This window comes from Leopardus geoffroyi, chromosome E3, assembly GCF_018350155.1.
Source record: "Leopardus geoffroyi isolate Oge1 chromosome E3, O.geoffroyi_Oge1_pat1.0, whole genome shotgun sequence".
Taxonomy (NCBI): Eukaryota; Metazoa; Chordata; class Mammalia; order Carnivora; family Felidae; genus Leopardus; species Leopardus geoffroyi.
The window spans coordinates 37,790,014-37,813,336 of NC_059340.1; the positions used below are offsets into that span (position 1 = coordinate 37,790,014).

The following is a 23,323-nucleotide window of genomic DNA, read 5'->3' on the forward strand; positions in this document are numbered from 1 at the left end:
AGGGCAACAAAGGGCCCCCCAAAAGGTGACTACATTCTTTCTGTCCAAAAGTTTATAGCTTAATGGGCAGGATTTTTTTTTTTAATGTTTGTTTATTTTTGAGAGAGTGCACGCACAGAGGAGGTGGGGGAGGACAGAGGATCTGAAGCGGGCTCAGGGCTGACAGCACAGAACCTGATGTGGGGCTCAAACCCACAAACTGACATCATGATCTGAACTGAAGTTGGCGGCTTAACCAACTGAGCCACCCAGGTGCCCCAATCAGCCAGGCAGTATTTAAAGAAAACGGGAGCTGAAGGACACCCAGCACCAGAAACAAGCCTTCCACCAGGTCTGGATGTTCCTAGGGAGCTGCTTATGCCCTGGCTGGCCCTAGAGGCAGGCAGGACCCAGGCGAGGATGACCCTGGCCAACAGGCAGCCAGGTAATTTCTCTGGGCTCTGGGATGGGTGAGGCTGGTTCTGGGGAGAGGTGTGCACTCCTATGCATTCCAGACATTCCAAAGCTGATGCCTCCTGCCTACCCTTCCCGTACTCCTGTGCACACCCACTGAGACAGAATTAACCCCAAAAGGGAGGGACAGTAGACGTGATCAAGGGGAACATGGGGGGCTGACTTCAGGCTGCAGACAAGGTGGTCCTGGCCAAGAAAGGAGGGCAGTTCCCACTAGATGTGACCTGTGCCTACCACATCCCATCTCTACACACAGAAAGAGAAAGTTGGGTTGTGACCAGTGGGGGACAGAGCAGTTATAGGCAGGCAGGGACAGCTGGGGCAGGGGCTTATGGCAGGGCTGTGGCACTCTTGTCTCTGGGGGTGTGATCTATTCCCAGAGTGGCAGGTCATGAAAGAGGCCAGGACAGGAAAGAGGCTGCCTGAAGGGAGGGATGGCTAGGAAGCTAGCCAAATGCCCCTGACTCTGACTTGTGGCCTATGGCCAAGGATGCTGCAGCTCTGGGGGCCTGGAAGGGTCATTGGGCTGTGGTTTATGTGCCCTGGCACTCTACACCCAGGTGCCATGCTCTGCTGGGTACAGCTGGGAGCCCTGGATTGTTTTGAAGTCAGACAGCCAGGAACCTGTAGATAAGGCCTGGCCTTGGGACAGGTGCCTGGGCAGCCTGAGTTGGTCTGGTGGGATAGTGGCAGAGAGCAAAGGGAATGATAATTTACTAAGTGTCCCTAGGTACCAGGCTCTGAGCAGGACCACTAGATGTCCTGAGCTTTATTATGGAAGAACTGACGGGCTTAGAGCCAAGTGGTCTGGAAGGCACAGAATCACCTAAAATTGCACCGTCCTCCTTGGCAACCACTGCCCACATGAAGTGTGCTTAGAACTAGCTCAAATGTGCTGCAGGTTAAGACTACATGCTGGGCTTTAGAAGACACGATATGAAAAAGGCTTGTAAAATATCACATTAATAATGTTCTGGGGTGCTTGGGTGGCTCAGTTGGTTAAGCCTCTGACTCTTAATTTCGGCTCAGGTCGTGATCTCACGGTTGTGAGATCAAGCCCCATGTCAGACTCTGCTTGGTGTTCTCTCTCTCTCTCTCTCTCTCTCTCTCTCTCTCTCCCGGCCTCTACCCCTACTCACATGCTCTTTCTCTCTCCCTCTCAAAATAAATGAACATTAAAAAAAAATTATGTTCTGTCGACTACCTGTCAAAATAATTTTTTAGATATATTAGGTTAAATAAAATATTGTGTAAACATTAAGTTCACCTATTTCTTTTGACTTTTTTCATGTGGCTGTGAGAAAAATTTACAAACATGGCTCGCAGCCTATTTCTGTTACACAGCAGTGCCCTTGAACGCAAAGGGACATAATACCAAACCCTCTCTTGGGGGCGTTTCCTACCTATTAAATGTGTCTTTCCGTTTGCCACTCTGCTAGTAGATACCATAACCCTGTTTATGGATGAGGAAATTGAAGTAGGCAGAGGAAATGGCACGTTGAGTTTCGCCAGACGCTGGCACAGCTCATGGACGCGTTGCTGGGACCAGCATTGTGTTGAGACCTGTACACATGGCAATGGACAAAACAGACCGAAGCCCAGAAATTCTGAGCCATTCCCATGGTGCTTTACAGGGATTGCCTCCTTGAAGTGTCTCAGCCCTCTGGGGTGGGACCGAGTCTTAGCTCCATTTCACAGAAAACAGGTACAGGGAGGCTAAGGAGCCCACCCAGGTCAGACCAACACCAGAGTCCACGTTTGTTTTCCTGCATCAAGATGACTCAGTTTTCCTCCCTGCAGGCAGGATAGAGAGGAAAATGGGCCCGCTGGTTCAGCGTGACTTGGGCACAGAGGGCTGAAGACGGCAAGGGTAGCTGTCACTGCTAGCTGAAGGGTTGGTCATTCGCAGTGTCCTTGGAGGGCCTGGGTCTCTCGTGGAGGGCGGAGGCTGGGAAGCAGGCTTGGGAAGGAGATAGAGAGGCTGAGCGGTCCAATGGGCCTGTAGCCAGTAAACCAAGTCTTAGCCAGGATGGTCCTGGAGGAGATCTAGGGACAGACACCCGTAGAAGGCACAGCCGCTGCAAAAGCCCTGAGGAAGAAAAAGCTGGGCACAGGTTGAGGGCTGAGGCTCCTGTAGGCTGTGGGCAGGAGCGTGAGCTCTGGTCTCAGAGCATTTGGGCGCCCTGGCAAGTTGGAGGCTGGACGGTGGTGAGATCTGGTTGCATTGTTGAAATGCCCTGACGCTGGCTCGGGAGACGGTTGGGCGTGGACAGTGGTCCAGGTGAGCGACAGCAACCTTGATCAGGTTGAGACCATGGAGCACAGGGAGGGTGGAGGCACAGGAGATTGGTTCCCAGGAGGAACCAGGGGAGGGGAAGGCAGGCATCTGGGGTTCTGCTTGAACAACCAGGTAGACAGGCCCATCTTGCCGCTTGTGTGGTTTCCCTCCTGCAGACAGGGAAAAGTCTTGAGAACAACAGAAACCCTGTGGTGGAAACACCCACGGCCTTCAAATCCCACATCTGATTCTAAGCCCAATCCCAAGATAGTTCGGCCCCACCAGGCCTGGGACCCATGCCCTCCCAGCAGCCTCACTGCCCGTATATGCACACCAGCCTCTCCCTGCGTGGACTGGGGGACACATGTCCAAATGTTGAAGTTACCTGAGAAGCTCCCGTGCCTGGGCGAGGCGACATCCTCAAGGAGGAGCCAGAGCATGTCTTGGCTTGTACGAGGATCAGCGTGAATGGCTCGGTAGCTTTCTTTAGCTTCCCGGTGCCAGCGGGTTCTGACATTGGGACTGGGCTGCTGGCTTTTATCAGCTCCTTAAAAGGAGCCCAGGTCTCTGGACAGTGACCCCAAGTGGAAGCAGAGAGCCCAGGCTGTCCCATGCAGCAGCATTTTCTCATTTAACCCCTGGCCCAGCTCAGTGGCATGCATTTTGTGATGACCCCCACTGACAGATGGGGAAACTGAGGCTCAGAGAGGCCGAGTAATTCACAATGTAGTAAGGACTGAGACAGGATTCAAATCCAGGCCAGCTGCCTTCTTTCTGGGTGCTTTAATCATTAGGCCATACTGCCCCTTGAGCTGTGGAAAAGGGTGAGGGACACCTGCACAGAATTAAAGTGGGAAGAGGGGCCTAGCGGTTGGGGGGGTGGGGGGTGGATGAGTGTCTCCTGAGATGCCTGTGTTCTCTTTTCCTGCCCATGTACTCCATCTACGGTGTCTAGGTGACCTGGGTGCCACCTCTGTCCCCATTTCTCTGGACAGCACCCCTGCTGGCCAGCTGACCAGCTCCCCACATTGCTGCTGACCTACTGGGCTGTGAGTGGCCACCTGTAAAGCAGGTTGGACTGTGGTTATTGAGTTTCTAACTCCTGGTGAGAGAATGGAGTACCTGATGCCATTTAAGGCTCTCACACTCTCTCCCTGCAGTTCTAATGCTCTGAGTACATCCTGGACACAAAGAGGTACCTGTTCCAGGCTGGCGCCTGCGGCTCAGACCCAAAAAGCCCTTGTTTGTCCCTCAATGTGTCCTCAAACCTGGCCCAGGGCTCTGAGGACATGCCAGGTAGCCCCCTGACCAGCCTGCCCCCCATTTTTCCTTCCTTGTGCCAGGAGTCTCATTCGCAGGCGAGGCCATATAAATGGGGCACCTTGGACAGGACCCTCGCCCTCCTGGGCCCTTGCCAGACTCTGGCTTCCTCAGCCCAGGTGAAGAAAATGAGGGCCCATTCTCTGGAGAAATGGGCCCCAATCGGCCAGTGACCCCCACCTGCTTGTGCAGCCCTCACAGCAGCACCTGGGCTGGGCTGAGGGGGCTGTTGTGGAGACAGCTGTATCCTGAGTCCCACCAGCCTTTACCAGTGGGGTCTTGGGCCACGGCACCCCACCTCCTCTCTGCCTATCCATAGGGGATTGTCCCGGAGGCCATTCCTATCACCAAGAAGCATCCGCTCCTGTAGGGGTTTGCCGGAAAACCCAGAAATCTAGAAGGAAACTTTTCTTTAAAGACTAAACTATAGACTAGGGGTGCCTGGGTGGCTCAGTCGGGTCAGGCCCATGGGTTTGGGCCCCATGTCAGGCTCTGTGCTGATGGTGCAGAGCCTGCTTGGGATTCTCTCTCTCCTTCTCTCTCTGCCCCTCCCCTGCTCACACTTCACTGTCTCTCTCTCAAAAATGAATAAATAAACTAAAAAAAAAAAAAAAAAAAAGCTAAACTATAGACTCATTTCTGACTCCCCAGTTTTCCCCTAATGTCCTTTTTCTGTTCCAGGACCTCACATTGCATTTAGCAAAATCACATCTCCTTGACTCCTTTGGGCTAACACTCCGTCAGTCTTGTCTTTCCTTACCTTGATGCTTTTGAAGAGGGCTGGTCAGGTGTTTTGTAGACCGTCCCGCAGTCTGGGCTTGTCTGCCGGCTCCCAGCCATGAGGTGGAGGTCATATATTGGAAAGGGTTCCTTGGAAGCAATCTTGTGTCCTCCTTGGTACCCAGTGTCAGGAGTTCTACCCTGTCGACATGGCTTCTGTCCTTGCCACTGTGAACTTACTGATTTTTCAGAAGGAACCTGTTTTACAGAACCAAGTGCCACTGGCAGCAGGAGTCTGTGTGCACAGCTCGGGGAGCAGTGTGAGGGCTCAGGTGCATTGTGAATGGCACCCCCACCGTGGGGAGTACAAGTGCAATGAACACGTGTTGTGTGAATGAATGGTCATCCTCACCATTCTTGAGGCCCCTACGATGTGCTGGATAATGTGAGTTCCTTCACTGGACGAGTACTGTTTAAACGTCTCCTAGGCACCAGATACTGATTAGGCGCTGGTGAAACCAGGGACACCCCACTCGTGCACCTAAATGATCTCCGATCTGCTTTCGGGACTCCAGAGGCTGCCCTGAACCTCTAGCTCGGTCCATGAACCCCACAATGGTCTTTGAAACTCGATTCAGGTGTTTCTAGAAATGTTCCTGACCCTCCCCCACCCACCTCACTCAGCTAGGGAGGATGGACTATTCCCATTTTACAGATGGTGAAACAGAGGTTCGGGAACATCAAGCAGTTTCTCCAAGGTTATACCAATGGTTGGCATAGTCAGGATTTGAACCCTATCTGGCTCCAGATACCGGCCACCTCCTCTATGAGTTTGGGTAGGGGCCTTTGCTTCCGAGGGCCATGGTTTGCTCATCTGTGTAATGAGCAGGTGGGGCTGGATGGCTTCCCAGACACCTTCTAGTGCCAAAGGCCACTGCCCTGAGAACCTGTGTCCATGTTAAACTTCTGAGTAAGTAGAAGGAGGCTGGGTGTGTCCCTCTCTAAGCCTGTCACTCAGACCTGCCTCCCTTTTCCGGGGTGGGGGCACCTCAGCTTTCCTGGCTCAGCCGGTGATTGTCATCTCTGTGGGTGCAACAGGACTGGACGGGGGTGGTGGGGAAGGGCTGTATCTTGGTCTCCATCAGTCAGGCTGATGCCCCATCTGGCTGCCCCGGTGGGGCTTATTAGTGAGATGAAAAGCTGGACCTGCCAGGCCAGTTCCCAGCCCTTTGGGGATCTGTGCCCCCTCCCTGCAAGTTTCTGACCTGCCCACATTCCTGCACTCCTGGCAGGAGGCTTTGAGCTCTACGAAGAACAGTGCCCTGGGCTCTCCTGGCCAAAATGCAGGATCTTATGGGGCTCTCATTCAGGATCCAAACCCACAAGGCAAAAGTGCTAGGACTGTGTTCCAGAGGCCTGGATTAGAACCCCAGCTCTCCTTGTTTTCTGGCAATCAGACTGTGGCCAAGTTATTGAATCACTTTGTGCCTCAGTTTCCCCATCTGTAAAATTGGAGAACATTGCTACTTCAGGCTCTGGTAGGATTAAAGAAACTAATCTATACGTGACTTGCTTAGCACCAATGGGCAAGTGGTGGACTCTGCGTGTTAACTAGCATCTTCCAGACAGCTGAGCATAGCCTGGAACTGGTCTAGCTTTCATGGAAAACAGGATAAAAGGCAGGAAGGCTCGGAGGTTGGCAGAAGAAGAAACACGTCCCTATCACTTAAAAATGGCACTTGACAATATTTTTGTTTTCAGCTTTATTTATTTATTTATTTACTTATTTATTTTTCAATGTTTATTTTTGAGAGCATGCAAGAGTGGGGGAGGGGCAGAGAGAGAAGAAGGGAGGGACAGAGAGAAACGGGGACAGAGGATCCAAAGCGGGCTCTGTGCTGACGGCAGAGAGCCCGATGCGGGGCTCAAACTCATGAGCCGTGTGATCATGACCTGAGCCAAAGTTGGACCCTTAACCAGCTGAGCCACCCAGTGCCCTGGTATCAGCTTTATTGAGAGATAACCCACATACTGTACCATTTACTCGTTCAAGGTGTACAATTAAGTGGTTTTTAATTACACAGCTATCACCGCAACCAGCTTTAGAATATTTTCATCACCCCAAAAAGATACCCCATAACCCTTCAGAGCTTATTTGACGGCCCTCCTGCCCACCCCCTCGCCCCCACTCAGCCTGGGCTGCCACTAATATGCTTTCTGCTTCTATGGATTGGCTATTCTAGATACTTCATATAGATGGAGTCATACTGTATGTGACATTTTGTGTCTATCTCCTATCATTGTGGTGGTTTTGCAGTTCATCCACGCTCTAGCAGGTGTCAGTTTGTGCCTCCTTTTTATGCTGAGTACTATTCCATTGTATGAATCTTCCACATTTTGTGTTATCCATTCATCGGTTGATGAACATTTGTGTTGTTTCCACTTGGGGGCTCTTGTAAATAGTGCTATTATGAACATTTGTGTTTGATTCAACTTTTCATGTGGGCCTATGTTTTAATTTCTTTTGGGAAGATACTTAGGAATGGAATTGCTGGGTCATGTGGCAACTTTATGTTTAACTTTTGTTTTCATTTTTGTTTTTTAAATTTTTTTAATGATTATTTATTTTTTGAAAGACAGAGCATGAGCGGGGGAGGGGAAGATAAAGAGAGGGAGGCAGAGAATCGGAAGTAGGGTCCAGGCTCCAAGCAGTCAGCACAGAGCCTGACACGGGGATCGAACTCACAAACTGTGAGATCATGATCTCATCCAAAGTCGGATGCTCAACTCACTGAGCCACCCAGGCGCCCATAGGTTTAACTTTTTGAGGGAGCAACTTCCAGAATTTCCAAAGCAGCCCCACCATTTTACAGTTCCCACCAGCTGTGAGCAAGGGTTCTGATTTCTCTGTATCCTTGTCACCAAATCGTTATGGTCTTTTTGATTATTGCCTTTTTAGTGGGTGAGAAGTGATATCCCATTGTGGCCTAGGGCACTTGGCATTGTAAGTTCATCTGTTACATGCCTAGGATGTGCTGGCAGTCCTGTAGGATTGTCACATGGGGTCATTAAAGGCATCGACTTGGGGGCCTGCCTGGGTTGGAATTCTGGCTCTAACACTTAATTACTGTGTGACTTTAGGAAAGTAACTGAAACTCGTTGGTCCTCAGATTCCACATCTGCAAAGTGGGGATAATAAGATGATTACCCACTGGGCCAACACCTACCTCCCAGAGTTGTCATGAAAATTAAGTAAGAAATGAGTGGAGAGCCTGGCGTGTGGAAAGTAAATCTGAGCTCGTAGTATTTTGGGGACAGCAGTTGTTGCTGGAGGTTGGCTTGTGACTTTTTTCCCAGTGCCCCTGTGAGGAACTGTGAGCCCAGTGTTTGACGAAGTGGACTGTGGAGCAAGACTGCCTGAGAAGAGAGTCCGGGAGCCTCATTCACAAGCTGTGTAACGCTGGGCAAGCACCTTGACATCTCTGAACCTTGGTTTCCTATAACCTATCCATAAAGTGACACACAAACCTTCCCAGGGGCTTGGAGTGAGGGTGTTGTCGAGGCGGTGCCTGTGAACATGCCTGATGTCTGGTGAAGCATGTGCATCGTCAAATTACCGTGATGCCTTGGTGGTCATCTCCTGTTAACAGATGGGTAAACTGAGGCACCTCGAGGGAAAGGTGCTTGCCTGAGATGGTCCAAGCAGAAAATGCCCTATCTGGACTTGGAACTCATGCCTGTCTGGCCAGAAGCTCCCACTGAACCCTCCTTTCTTCTCTGCCAGGAACACCACGTTCCCGGGACTGGCTGTTTGACCCCCTCCTTTGTCCCCTTGTGGTGCTGGGCTTTAGCTGGGTCCAGGCAGGGCCCAAGGCAGGGTCCAGGAGGCGCTTTCCTCACACTGCCCAGTCAATGAAGGGCCTGGTTTGGGAGCTGGCCGCATGTCCTGAGGTGGGGCTGGGCCAGGCCAAAGGCTCCCACTTACTCCACATTGCACCTTCCCCATGCTGGCTCGAGCAGTCATGGGTTAAATCTTTGGGTTCAGATTCACTCCATCTGAGTGCAGCAGGCCAGGCTGAGGATCAGTGGTTCTATGTGGGGAGGGGCCTGGAAATGCTCATGTTCCCCATGTGGTCTGACAAGCCAGGCCGTGGGGGTTCTGGGCTCAGCCCATGACCTGGTAGCCCTTCCTTCCTGGGATCCTCTACACATACTCCTTTCTTCTCAGCCTTCCTTGCCTTCTCCGCTGAATACCACCTTTCTGTGCTGCAGGACTGCTCAGAGCCTTTACTGGCTCATGGACTTCTAGAGGGGCCAGGTTTTCCTAACTGCCTTGACTGACAAAGCCTTTGTTCTAGGAGTGATTTACAGGACTGGAGTTTCTGGGACCCTACTTTAGGAAAGGCTGCCTCCTTGATTGACTTAGCAGACTGGGTCTTGTTTCTTTCCCCTGGTTCCTCTGTGTCCAGGCCTGGCACAGAGCAGGCTCTCAGGCAGGGTTTGACGTATGGATGGACAGGCTCACAGGTTCTGTTTGCTGTGCCAGTCTCTGACCCCCTCCTCGGCTCTCCCCCCACCCATACCAGTAATACCTGCAGTGGTGGACCCTGAAATCTGGGGGTGTCAGTGTCCCCTGGAGAACCTGTATAAGCAAAAGCAATAATAATACACCTTCCCGGGCCCAGCTCTGGAGATGCAGATTCAGAGGGTCTGGGTTAGAGCTTGGGAATCTGAATGTTTCATGCCACGGTAGGTGGGTCCCAGGCCTGATTTGGAAATTCCACTCTGAAGAGGGGGTGGCCTGACCTGCCCTGGGCTGGCCCACCTCGAGGGACATGCCTAGACCCCAAACTCTTCCTCATTCTTCAGAACCTAGCCCCCATACCTCTGTCAGGAAGCCTTCAGTGACCAGTCCCATCCCCATCCCACCAGCCAGGAGGCTCCTCTGAGCATCCCTAGCCCTCTATCTCAATCTTGTGACTATTTTTGTAAATGCTGATTTCCTCCCCATCTAGCCGGGTGACCTCTCAGAGGGTGAGGCTTTGTCTGTGTGCAGTGCTGGGCCTGGCATACAGTAGGCGCTTAATGTGTGCAGGTGGAATGAAACTTCTGGGTTCTGGGCTGCCTGGGCTCTTCTGTGGAGTCATTACAAAAGGGTTTTCAATGGAGATTGGGGAATTAAGTGCTAATCTTGACCATTACTGACTGGCTGGGTGACATTGGCTAAGTTGCATTCCCTCTCTGTTTTTTGTTTCTTCATTTGTTGAAAGAAAACAACAATAGAGGCGGGGCTGCGCACACATCAGTAACGCTCCTTAACAACTATAACCACAAACCTTTGGGACCGAATAGGTGCCCAGCTCTTTGCCTGCACAACCTCCCTCCCGTTCTAACACCCCACCCGGAAAGCTCCGTGGAATCAGAAAACTCTTCTGATTTCAAGTCTCAGTTTGGTGCTAACCCAGCTCTGACTTGACCATGATACATGCCAAGGCCCGCTTTTCAGCAAGGGAGGGCAGGGTTAGGCTTTGATGTGTGCAGGCGACCAAGTGTCCAGGTAGAAAGTAATGTCATTGTGTTTCCGTAGAGTTTATTCCAAGTGCATAGATTGAAAGTGCCAGATATTTAATCCTCAATAGCTTGCGTGAAAACTTGGGTCCGAATATTCACAGCAGCATGATTCCTAATGGCCAAAAGGTGGAAACAACTCAAATGTCCATCAGCTGAGGACTAGATAAACAAAATGTGATCTATTCATGCAGTGGAACCTTATTCAGCCATAAAAAGGAATGTCATGTGCTATAATCTGAATGAACCTCAGAAATACCATGCTAAGTAAAAGAAGCCAGATACATTATACGATCGCATTTGTGTGAGATGTCTAGAAGAGGCAAATCTGTAGGGATAGAAAGTAGAGTAGTGGGGACTGGGGGGAGAGACAATGGGGAGTGGCTGCTAATGGGGTTTCTTTTTGGGTGACAAAAATGTTCTGGAACTAGATAGCAATGATAGCTGTGTAACCTTGTGAGTACGCTAAAACCCGCTGAATTAGAGGTTTTGAAAGGTTGAATTTTATGGTATGTGAATTCTATCTCAGTAAAAAACAGGGGGAAAAAAGAACACAGTGAGGGTGTTCTGCCAACATGGAAAAATAGAAGCCCTTGCCCCATGCTGCCTCATTTCTGTGGCTTTAGTGATGTCACCCCAGGGCAGGGGTGGGGGGGGCTCCCTCTGAGGCTGGCGGGGACCCTGGCCCACCTCCTGTCTTGTGCCCACAGCATCTCTAACAAGGAGCTGTCCGATCTGATCGAGCAGTTGCAGAAGAATGCCGACCAGGTGGAGAAGAACATCGTGGACACGGAGGCCAAGATGCAGAGTGTGAGTGCCCCCCTGTGCCCCCCTGTGTCCCCCTGTGCCGCCAGTCTCGGCTGATCCAGTGGTTCTCACCAGGGGGTGGGGGTGGGGTGGATTCTGTCCCCCGCCCCCAGAGAACATGTGGACACATCTGGAGACATTTTTAGCTGTCACAACTGGGGGAGTGTGGTGGTTGGGCATCTAGTGGGTGGGGGCCAGGGATGCCGATAAACACCCTACAGGGCACAGGACAGCCCTCCACACAGCGTGATCAAGCCCCAAATGTCAATAGTGCTGAGATGGAGAAACGTCATTATTGCTGTTGATAATGGGCACACATCAGTGCCCCCCACCCTGGGGGTCAAGTTCCTGCAGTTTATGAACCCTATCTGGAGGAGAATCGTGGTCTCAGGAGCCAGGCCCTGCTTGGGATCCCAGCTTTGCCACTTACTGTGTGACCTTGGGCAAGTCACGTTACCTCTCTGTGCATGTGATTCCCTCTGAGAGGGTAAGAGGGATCATCCCCACCTCCGGGCTGCTGTAAAGATTCGATGAGATTAAACAGGTGTACTTCAGGGATCAATATTATCATCATATCCTTATTCTTCTTGTACTACACCTGCCACTCCTTAGTTGCATGCAATCCTCTTGCAGAGGAGAGAAAGCTGGGAAAATCATGTTCCCTGTCTGTGTCTCAGTTTCCTCGTCTGTGACATGGGCTAACAACTGCTCTGAGCCATACTCTTCTGAGGAGTCTGTACTGTGTGGGACATTGGAGCTGCCTCCACACCTGTGAGCTGCCAAGATGATCATCTTCTCTCTCTCTCTCTTTTTTAAGTTTATTTATTTTGAGAGGGAGAGAGAGGGAATCCCAAGCAGGTTCCATGCTGTCAACACAGAGCCCGATGTGGGGTTGGATCCCCAAAACCCTGGGATCATGAACTGAACCGAAATCAAGAGTTGGACGCTCAGCCGACTTAGCCACCCAGGCGCCCCCAATCATCTTCTCTTTGAGCCCCCCACCAGCCCAGTGTGGTAGAGCTTATACCCATTTTGTAGCTGGAGAAACTGAGGTTCAGAGAGGGCGAGGGTGACTAGTCAGTGACAGAGCTAGCCCCAGAAGCATCCCAGAGGTCTGGTTGCCAGATTTAGAAAACAAAAATACTGAACATCCAGTTAAATTTGACTTTGAGAACACTATGGGATATACTTATAATACAAAGTTATCCATCATTTATCTGAAATTTGAACTTAACTGGATGGTCTGTATTTCATCTGCATTCCTACCCAGGAGCGTGACCAAGAGGCGGTTCCAGCGGAGTTGGGGATGGAAGGTGGACAGGTCATGAGGGAGCTGTCCCCCCCCCCCCGTGACCATGCAGGTGTCCACCCACCCAAGGGCTGATCCACAGGCAGCCCAGACACCTGAGGGACGGGGTGGGCTAGGGATGGTGCAGCTGGGAGTGAGAGATGGAGGTGTGGGGACAGAAGGCAGGAAAGGCAAGTGGAGCTTTCTGCTCCCTGCCAGGGGCCTCCCCTGGCTCCTCTCCTGTGCTCACCTGCCTGTCCACTGCCTTTACCTGCCATAGTGCCTCCCCTCCCCCGCTGCTAGCTTTTTGTTCAGGCCGCAGCTCTGTCCCAGCTCCTCTGTCGTTTGTTTTTTTTTTTAATTTTTTTCCCCTTTTGTTTTATTTTTGAGAGAGAGAGAGAGGGAGGGAGAGAGAGAGAGACAGCGTTAGCAGGGTTGGGGCAGAGAGAGGGAGCCACAGCTAGAATTCTTCAGACACTTAATAGTTTGAGCCACCCAGGTGCCCCTTAATCTTTTTTTTTTTTTTTTAAGCTTATCTATTTATTTTGACAGAGCAGGGGAGGGACAGAGGGAGAGAGGGGAGAGAGAGAATCCCAAGCAGGCTCCGCACTGTCAGCACAGAGCCCGATATGGGACTTGAACTCAGGACCCTGAGATTATGACCTGAGCCGAAGTCAGACACTTAACCAATGAGCCACCCAGGAGTCTTTACTCCTCTCTTCATATGGTGTCGTGCTATTTTATTTCCTAAATGAAAACAGCTTTTTGGGTGTGTCCTAATTTTGTCCTAATAAGAGGAATATGGGTTTGTTACAAATATTTCAGAACCAACAAACAAGTATAACAAAGCAAATTAAAATCATGTATAATTCCACCACCAGAGGAATTGATCAGCTATTAACATTTTGGTGTATCTTTTGACCTTTTCCCATGCGTGCACGCGGGCGGGCGTGTGTGAATAGGAGGGTCTAGTGTTCTGATTTTATTTGCTTAATGACTCATGGTAACAAGGATGTGCTTGGGGGATAATTTTGAACTGTTTTTTAACTTCAAATGAACAGAGCTGATAAAAGAAACTGTGTTCTTTTTTTTTTTTTTTTTTTTTTTAAAGTTTTTTTTTCAACGTTTATTTATTTTTGGGACAGAGAGAGACAGAGCATGAACGGGGGAGGGGCAGAGAGAGAGGGAGACACAGAATCGGAAACAGGCTCCAGGCTCTGAGCCATCAGCCCAGAGCCTGACGCGGGGCTCGAACTCCCGGACCGCGAGATCGTGACCTGGCTGAAGTCGGACGCTTAACCGACTGCGCCACCCAGGCGCCCCAAGAAACTGTGTTCTGATGACCATAGGAACTAATCTTTTTCTTCCTTCTTTCCTTCCTTCCTATCATTTCTCAGAAGAAAACATCACTGTTTAATTACCCAAAAGTTCTCTTGAATTTTCCTGTTTTCTTAAATTGAAGTGAGAGTCACATAACATAAAATTAACCATTTAAAGGATATAAGTCAGTGGTATTTGGACCCCTACCACGTCTGTCTGTTTCTAAGACATTTCTGTCCCCCCAAAGGGAATCCCATACCCAAAGGCAGTCGCTCCCTGTTCCCCTTCCCTGCAGCCCCCAGAAACCCTAATCTGCTTTCCGTATCTATGGATTTACTTCTGTATATTTCATATAAACAGAATCGTACAACATGACCGCATGTGACCTTTTATGCCAAACTTTTAAAAGTGGAGGAAGTTGAAAGAGTTTCACAGAGAGCATCCATATCTCTCCTCCCCAGATCCCACCAGTAGCATCTGCTAGATTTGCTTTATCAATCATCTGACCATCAGCACGTGTATAATTTTTTTTAATAAAAAAAATTTTTTTTAACATTTATTTTCTTTTTTTTTTTTTAATTTTTTTTTTTCAACGTTTATTTATTTTTGGGACAGAGAGAGACAGAGCATGAACAGGGGAGGGGCAGAGAGAGAGGGAGACACAGAATCGGAAACAGGCTCCAGGCTCTGAGCCATCAGCCCAGAGCCCGACGCGGGGCTCGAACTCCCGGACCGCGAGATCGTGACCTGGCTGAAGTCGGACGCTTAACCGACTGCGCCACCCAGGCGCCCCAACATTTATTTATTTTCGACAGAGAGCATGAGCAGGGGAGGGGAGAGGGAGCAGCAGAGAGGGAGAGACAGACAGAATCTCAAGCAGGCTCTGCACTTGTCAGCACAGAGCCCAACATGGGGCTTGAACTCAGGAACAGTGAGATCATGACCTGAGCCGAATCAAGAGTTAGATGCTTAACCGACTGAGACATCCAGGCGCCCTGTGTAATTTATTAGATACATCAGTCCGTATAATTTGTTTTTACTGGTAAAAACATTTTACTTGAGCTGTACATTCTGTAAGGTATATAGAAAGTAACCGTGTGACTACTGCTCAGGTGAAGATAGAGAACATGTCCCGGAGAGCTGGCTTGTGACCTTCCCAAGCCACATCCCCCAGAGGTAACCACCAGGCTGACCTCTATCACCATCGATCTGTTTTGCCCGACTGTGAACTCTTGAACTCCTACATGGCATCTCTCAGCTAGATGTTCTCTTTCTCATCCCAGCTGCCATGTTTCAAGCAGGCCTGCATTCCCACACAGCACTTGCATGAATGAGGTAATGATTAATTTACTTCCCCCTTTTGCAAAATTAATCTTTGACACTGTAAGTGCCCAGGAGAGCTGCAGGTCTGCTGCAAATGATAGAGTGGATAAAATTCCATCCAAGCCAAGAACCGTGATGTTTTGTTGTATTTTTTTTTTTTTTTTTTTTTTAACTGGCCAGACTCAAGCACCTCCGGGCCCCTGGCCCCACTCGCCCCTCAGTCTTCCTGGAGTTGGGCGGGGACACATGGGCTGAACACCTTTTCTTCCTTCCTCCGAGGGCCCTCTGGACCAGGCACCACATCACCTCCACTCACTTTTGCTTCTGTAACAGGCTGATCTGAGGCGGAGTTTACATGTCAAAATGCTCCCGTTCCAGGTTTACGATGCAGCGATTTTTAGTAACTTCACTGAGTGGTGCGGCCATTTCCATAAATGGGTTTTAGAACATTTTCACCCCCGAATAAGATCCCTTGTGCTCATTTACTGTTAGTTCCTGTTTCCACCTGAGCTGCTGGCAACCGCTCATCTACTCTCTGTCTCTATGGATTAGCCGATCCAGGACAGTTCACAAAAGCACAGCCCCACACCATGTGGCCTTTGGCTTCTCTTGCTTTGCAGTCCCCAAGGCTCATCCCTGACAGAGCCTGTCGGTGGATCCATCTTTTTAGAGCTGAGAAATTCCTCAGTTCACTTGGACGCCTCTTCCTTATCCCCGTGGCAGCAACGGGGGCCCTGAGGCCCAGCTGGGGAGGGCACTGGCTCCTCTGGGCCCCCCCCCCCCCCCCCGTGTTACTTCCGGTCTGTCTTCAGCGCAGGCGTTCCCTGATGGCCTGGGGTCCTGGAGCCCCACACAGCATGTGGCTGGGCTTCAGGAATGTTGACTAAGTGAATTCATAGGCTACGTTTAGACACCTGCTGTCCTGACTGCCAGATCGTTATTCTTCCCTAAACAAGCAGAGACCCTGGGCTCATCAGCGACACTGATTGTACCTTCCAAATATCCACCCTTTGTTTACTCTCACCATTTCTGCAGATGCCACCCCAGCATCAGCCACCCTCAGCTCCCACCTGGCCCTGTCACAACTCCTGACTCCACTGCCCTCTTAGGCTCCGCTCCTACCCTGTAGAGCCCTAAGGCTTTGCCTTTAAGGATACAGAGTGGCCTTTTTGCTTGGCACCCTTCCCACTTCCTCCTCCGGCCTGCCTTCCAGCCACATGCTTGCCCTTTCCTGCCTCAGGGCCTTTGCACAGGCTGTTCCCTCTGCCTAGAACACTCTTTTCTTTGATCCTTAGTTCTTAGCTGGTGTCCTAACCTCCCAGGAGGCTCACTGACCATTGGATCTTAAAGTAGGTCCCCAGGGCACCTGGTGGCTCAGTCAGTTGTTTCTGATTCTTGATTTCAGCTCAGGTCTTGATCTCACGGTCATGAGATGGAGCCCCACATGGGGCTCTGAGCTGAATGTAGATTGCTCTGCCCTTCCCCCGTGTGCACATGTGTGGTCTCTTTCTCTGTCTCGCAAAAATAAAACTAAAAAACAAATAAAAGCAGGTCCCCGCTATTCAACCTCTGGTGTGTTTCCTTGGGAAACACTGACATGTTCGAACTTGTAGTCACCTTTGTGAGGTTTATCTGTTTACCTGGTGGTCTCCCTGACGGGGCTGAGCAAGGCTGTGCCTCTTCATTCGCAGCTATGTCTCAGAGCCCCCAAAAGTGGGCACTTGGGCTGTTTGTTGAGAGGCAGAGGAGAGGCGAGGCAGGGCCAGGGGGCCCCGTGCTGGCTCTCCCCTCCTTATCCTCCCACCCCCACCACCCCCACTGAATCCCCATCTGCTGTCTGCCTCTCTGTCTTGACTGTCACAGGACCTGGCCCGGCTGCAGGAGGGCAGACAGCCTGAGCACCGGGACACGACCCTGCAGAAGGTGTCGGATTCCGAGAAGCTACTGTACGTGCTGGAGGCGGATGCGGCCATCGCCAAGCACATGAAGCATCCCCAAGGAGACATGATTGCTGAAGAGTAGGTCCCCTCCGCTTTGCGTTCCTGACACTGGGCAGGAGGACTGCAGGCTTGCTCAGCATCCCAGAGCCCAAGTCAGGGTTTCCTGAGGGCTGAGTGGGTGCCACGCACATGCCAAACACTTCGTGTTATCCTCATGACAACCCATTTTGTAGCCAGGGAAACTGAGGCCCAGGCTGTTCTGGTCATAGTGTGACCACAGCTCCCTGACCACCATGCTGTCTAACCTCCACGCTCTTGAGCACTCTGTCACACTGCCTGACGCCCCAGCCAGCTTCCCGTGCTCATGGCTCTCCCCTCAGCTCAGATGTGGATAGGTCGGCACCCACGGTGCCTCCCACCTTGTTCTGCACTCCCCACCCTGGCAGGGGCAAGGGTCTCTTGATGCCCCCACGACCCCCTGTGCTGTTCCTGTCACGGTCCACACCACCCCTGTGGTTCCTGCTCGCTGGAGGGTTCCAGAGAGCAGTGAACCTGATCATTTCTTCCAGAACCTTCTATGGTTCTGGGCACACTGTAGGCCCTGGGGAAACGCTGATAGGGGAAGGAAGGATGAGGGAGGGTATTAGTGACTGGAACCCAAGGCTGCCGGGTCATCCTGTGCTTCCAGGCCACTAAGCAGAAAGCCCCAGGCCGGGGTCTGAGGTATGAGGCCCCTGCTGGGGGAAGGGACGTGGGCGGAGGGCCTGCCAACCGGCCCCGCTGACGAGCGTGGCCATTCTCCCCACTCAGCATCCGTCAGCTGAAGGAGCGTGTGACCAACCTCCGCGGGAAACACAAGCAGATATACAACCTGGTGGTGAAGGAGGTAGACCCCCAGGTCAACTGGGCAGCACTGGTGGATGAAAAGCTGGTACGGCCCAGGCTTCAGCTGTGTGCGGGGTGGACCCCGCCATGTAACGGGTACCACGGTCCTGCCTCTGAGGGTGGTGTTCCTGATGTTTCCCGACGTCTGTATCGGGGAAAAGGGCAAGGCTCAGAGAGGTGTAGCGTCTCGCCCAGGGTCACCCAGCAGAAGTGGTGGAGATGGGGACCGTCCTGCAATCGTTCTCCAGCTCTGGTCGTTGGGGTCCTGGCTGGCTAGGAGGAGCGGCCGGCTGCTGTCCTTCCTATGCCCTCCGCCACGGAGAAGCGTGGCTGCTGGAGCCAGTGGTCTTCTCTCAGTGGCCTGACCTGGGCCAGGCCTCTGTTTCCCCACGTGTGCAATGGAAACAACCGTGTGGGCCTCGGAGGTGACAGTGAGATTCAGTGAGAGGACACTGTGGTAAAGGGGACAGTGTCTCCCTGCATCTCTCCCAGGGACCCTTGGCTCCCTCCTTGGTTCTTGGGGGCGGAGGGGGGCTGTGAGTCCCCCGGCCCTCGCCCACCCTCTGCCGGTCCTCTCCACCCTCCCAGGACAAACTGAGCAGCCAGAACTTTGGGACAGACCTGCCGCTGGTTGATCACCAGGTGGAGCACCACAATATCTTCCACAACGAGGTCAAGGCCATCGGGCCCCACCTGGCCAAGGACGGGGGCAAGGTGTGCACAGTGGTGGAGCGGGCCTGGACCCAGGGAGGGAGGGTCTCACGCCTGCAGCCCCCACCTCAACCCATTCCCTCGACTCTGTCCGCAGGAGAACAGCGACCTCCAGGCCAAGTACCAGAAACTGCTGGTGAGCGAGGCCCCCCAGGGAATGGGGAGGGAGGAGGGCTGGGCAGTCAGGGCTGTGGACACAGGAGGCGTGGGCAGTAAACGTTTCAAACAGAACAAGAGGGGGAAGTGGGAAGGAGGTGGTACCCTGAGTCCCTACCTGAGAAGCATCCCACCTTGCTCTGTGCTCACGGAAAACCCTGATGGAGCCCACGGATATGGCCCGTCCTACAATCTGCGGCTTTATTTCTTTATTAACACCATGTATGATGCCATGTGCTTGAGAAAAAGTTTTCTGTTTCCCTCTTCAAAATCCTTAAGGAATGTGCTTTTTATTTTTTAATGTTTATTTTGAGAGAGGGCGAGCATGCATGTGAGCAAGCAGGAGAGGGGCAGAGAGAGGAGAGAGAATCCCAAGCAGCCTCTGCACTGTTAGCACAGAGCCTGATGCGGGTCTCGAACCCGAACTGTGGGATCATGACCTGAGCTGAAATCAAGAGTCAGACATTCAACCGACTGATCCACCCAGGCTCCCCAAGAATGTGTTCTTTTTAAAACCGCACAAGTTAGGGCACCTGGGTGGTTCAGTCGGTTAAGTGTCTGACTTCAGTCCAGGTCATGATCTTGAAGTTTGTGAGTTATAGCCCCACATCGGGCTCTGCCATCAGCGTGGAGCCTACTTTGGATCTTTTGTCTCCCTCTCTCTGCCCCTCCCCTGCTCGTGTCCATTCTCTCTCTCTCAAAAAACAAAAAACAAAAAACAAAAAAAAAACCATTAAAAAAATTGAAATAAAACTGCACAAGTTATGCATAAATCTTTCCTTGCTGCAAGGGTTCAGACACCTCAGATGTGAGGATGCCGGGGCTCTGGGGCAGACGCTTCCATCCCGTGTTGGTGGGGACACTTGGAGAGAGCTACTTAGCCTCTTGGAGCCTCAGTTTCCTCACGTGTACAAAAACGGAGTTCCTTCGAGCCCTTGTCTCCTAGGATGGCCTCAGCTGGGGAGAAGGCCCTACCACAGTCATACCACAGTCATGCCACAGGGCAGGCCCCATGGGCATGTTAGCTACTGTCCCTGTTTGCTGAGCAAACATCCCTCCCCCCTCCCTCTCCTCCTGGCCCCACACCCACCCCTTCTCACGTGGAAAGTGGTGGCAGTTTGCTACTGTCCTCCCAGCCTTCTGTACGGGGATCGTGACAAAGACAAAAGTGGAAGCTGCTAATGCTCACATTTATTGAGCACCAACTGTTTGAGCACCGGTCCGAGGGGGTCCAGCTAGGAAGCGTGGAGGCAGGCTTGTCTGCTCGCAGGCCAGAGCTGGGTCCTGGGGGAGGTGCAGAGGGAGGCTCAGCCCCGTCCTTGTCCCCCACCCTCTGCCGCAGGCGGCATCGCAGGCACGGCAGCAGCACCTGAGCACGCTGCGAGACTACATGCAGCGCTGCACCAACGAGCTGTACTGGCTGGACCAGCAGGCCAAGGGCCGCATGCAGTATGACTGGAGTGACCGCAACCTCGACTACCCCAGCCGCAGGCGCCAGTATGAGGTGGGCCCAGCGGCCTGGGGCATCCGGGAAGGGGCTGGGAGGGGGCGCAGGGCTGCCGGCTGGGCCCTGAGTGCTGACCCCCCCCCCCCCACCGCCCCCCATGCAGAATTTCATCAACCGCAACCTGGAGGCCAAAGAGGAGAGAATTAACAAGCTGCACAGCGAGGGGGACCAGCTGCTGGCCGCCGAGCACCCTGGGAGGAACTCCATTGAGGTGCGTGTGCCCTGGGAAGGGGTGCTTCCTCCAGGGTGACCTCAGGCAGTCCCCAAGATGAGGGTCCTGAATCCTGTGTCTCTGTTGCTCTGTCGTGCTGTCTTTACTTGCTCGGTCTGACCATGTTTGGTCTCATTTGTCTTCCCCTTTGCCACGTCCTGCCCTTGGCCTCTGGACTTCTCAAGCCCATGCAGTGTGCCTTGTACTAGCTTCCTGGGGCTGCCCTAACAAATCACCACAAACTGGGTGGCTTTAAATGACAGAAACTGGGGCTCCCGGCTGGCTCAGTCAGAAGAGCGTGCAACGCTTGATCTCAGGGTTATGAGTTCAAGCCCGACCTTGGGTGTACAGATTACTGGGGAAAAAAAAAAAAAAAAAAAACTTTAAAAAGAATAGACAACAGAAACCTATGGTCTCACAGTCTGAAGGCCAGAAGTTTGAAGTCAAGGTGTTGGCAAGCAGCTTGTCCCTTCTGGAAGCTCAAGGACAGACTCCTCTTGTATCTCTCCTTGCTTCCAGTGCTTGCTGGAAGTCCTTGGGGTTCCTTGGCCTGGGGCTGTTTCACTCATATCTCTGCTTCTGTTGTCACATAACTGTTTCCCTTGTGTGTCTGTCTATCCTTTTCTTTCTTTTTTTTTTTTTTAATATTTTTTGAACATTTATTCATTTTTGAGAGACAGAGTCTAAGTGGGGGAGGGACAGAAAGAATGGGACACAAATCAAAGCAGGTTCCAGGCTCTGAGCTGTCAACACAGAGCCCCACGCAGGGCTTGAACTCACGGACCACGAGATCGTGACCAGAGCTGACGTCAGATGCTTAACCCACGGAGCCATCCAGGCTCCCCTCATCTCCTTTCCTTTCCTTTTAAAAAAAAAAAAAAATTTTTATGTTTATTTTTGAGAGAGAGAGAAACAGACAGAACATAAGTGGGGAAGGGGCAGAGAGAGAGGGAGACAACAGTATCTGAAGCAGGCTCCAGGTTCCGAGCCAACAGCACAGAAACCGTGATATCATGACCTCAGGCGAGGTTGGACACTTAACTGCTGAGCCACTCAGGAGCCCTTCATCTCCTTTTCTTATAAGGACACCAGTCATTGAACTTGGGGCCCACCCTAAATGTAGGACGATTTCATCTTGAGATCCTTCATCAGTTACACCTGCAAAGACTCTATTTCCAAATAAAGTCACATTCTGAGTTCTGGGTGGACATGAATTTGGGGAGGGGAGGGACACCATTCAATTTTCTACAGTGCCTTTGTGAGAATTTTTTTTTTTTATTTTTTTTTTTCAACGTTTATTTATTTTTGGGACAGAGAGAGACAGAGCATGAACGGGGGAGGGGCAGAGAGAGAGGGAGACACAGAATCGGAAACAGGCTCCAGGCTCTGAGCCATCAGCCCAGAGCCCGACGCGGGGCTCGAACTCACGGACCGCGAGATCGTGACCTGGCTGAAGTCGGACGCTTAACCGACTGCGCCACCCAGGCGCCCCTACTTTGTGAGAATTTTTAAGAGCACCACTTTGGGAAGATGCAGGCCCTACTTATTCCTTGTGCAGTGCACAGCCCAAGTACCCGAACACGGCAACCCTGCTTGGTTCCTCACCATGTCCCCTCTCCTCCCATGCCCAAGAAGAAGCTGGGTGCCTCTGTGGGAGCCACATCCAGGGAGATGCCCCCTTCCCCACCCTTCTCTGGTCCAGAACCCTGCCAAGCAGTGACCTGCCCCCCCCCCCCCCCCGCCTTGTCTTGGCAGGCGCACATGGAGGCTGTGCACGCAGATTGGAAGGAGTACCTGAACCTGCTCATCTGTGAGGAGAGTCACCTGAAATACATGGAAGACTACCACCAGGTACCCCGCCAGCCCTGAAGCACCATTGCTGGGAGCACTCAGTGCCTACCTGGCTTACTCGTGGCCTCAGCTCTGATTCCTCCGGGAGCCTCCCAGTGCCCCTGCTTTTGATGGCATACGTGGGTGTGCCCCCGAGCTCGCTGGGCCCTGGTCTGTCTTCCCTGGAGGACAGGGCTGGAGAATCTGATTGACCAGCCCAGGAATGAGTGTGGGGTTTTCATTTTGATGAAATATATATAATGTGAAATTTGCCATCTTAGCCGCTTTTAAGCACACCGTCCAGTGGCTTAACATTCAGAGTGTTGTGCAGCCTTCACCTTGGAAAGGTTTCCAGAACCCCCAGACAAGAAGTCTGCACCCATGAAACAACCCCTCCGTTCTCCCTCCTCCAGCCCCCTTGCTCTCTCTCTGAATTTTCCTAGTCTACATTTTGTGAAACTAGACTCACATGTTATGTGGACTTTGGTGTCTTTGGCTTCTTTCGCTTGAACCTCATGTTTTCGAGGGTCATCGATGTCATGGCATGAATCACAACTTCATTCCCTTTTATGGCTCAATTGTATTCCATTGTATAGGCAGACCACACTGTGTTTGCCCCATTCCTCGTTGGTGGATACTGATTTCCATAGGAATGTGGGTTTTTTTTATAACATTTTTTTATTATTGAGAGACAGACACAGAGCATGAGCAGGGGAGGGGTAGAGACAGGGGGAGACACAGAATCCAAAGCAGGCTCCAGGCTCCAAGCTGTCAGCACAGAGCCTGACGCGGGGCTCGAACTCAAACTGTGAGATCATGACCTGAGCTGAAGTCGGTCTCCTAACCAACTGAGCCACCCAGGTGTCCTAGGAATGTGTATTTTTAACAAGAGCTGGTCACCTGATTCTGAGGACTGGGGACTCTGGAACTCAGGTGGCATTCCTGTAACTCCTGGTTCAGTGTCTAGACCCCCACTGGGCTGTGAGCTTCACAGGGATCCCTAAGT

General features: G+C 51.8%; 1 protein-coding gene across 2 annotated transcripts in view; it reads left to right on the forward strand.

The window, feature by feature from the left end:
* Window positions 1-23,323, forward strand: part of PPL (periplakin) — a 46,271-nt gene that overhangs the window by 10,389 nt on the left and 12,559 nt on the right. For both annotated transcript variants that reach the window (XM_045460835.1, XM_045460834.1), the window contains exons 2-9: window positions 11,050-11,149; window positions 16,941-17,095; window positions 17,828-17,948; window positions 18,491-18,616; window positions 18,711-18,749; window positions 20,112-20,273; window positions 20,380-20,487; window positions 22,243-22,338. In XM_045460835.1, coding sequence (XP_045316791.1) covers window positions 11,050-11,149; window positions 16,941-17,095; window positions 17,828-17,948; window positions 18,491-18,616; window positions 18,711-18,749; window positions 20,112-20,273; window positions 20,380-20,487; window positions 22,243-22,338 — 907 coding nt within the window. The remainder of the gene's footprint in view (window positions 1-11,049; window positions 11,150-16,940; window positions 17,096-17,827; window positions 17,949-18,490; window positions 18,617-18,710; window positions 18,750-20,111; window positions 20,274-20,379; window positions 20,488-22,242; window positions 22,339-23,323) is intronic.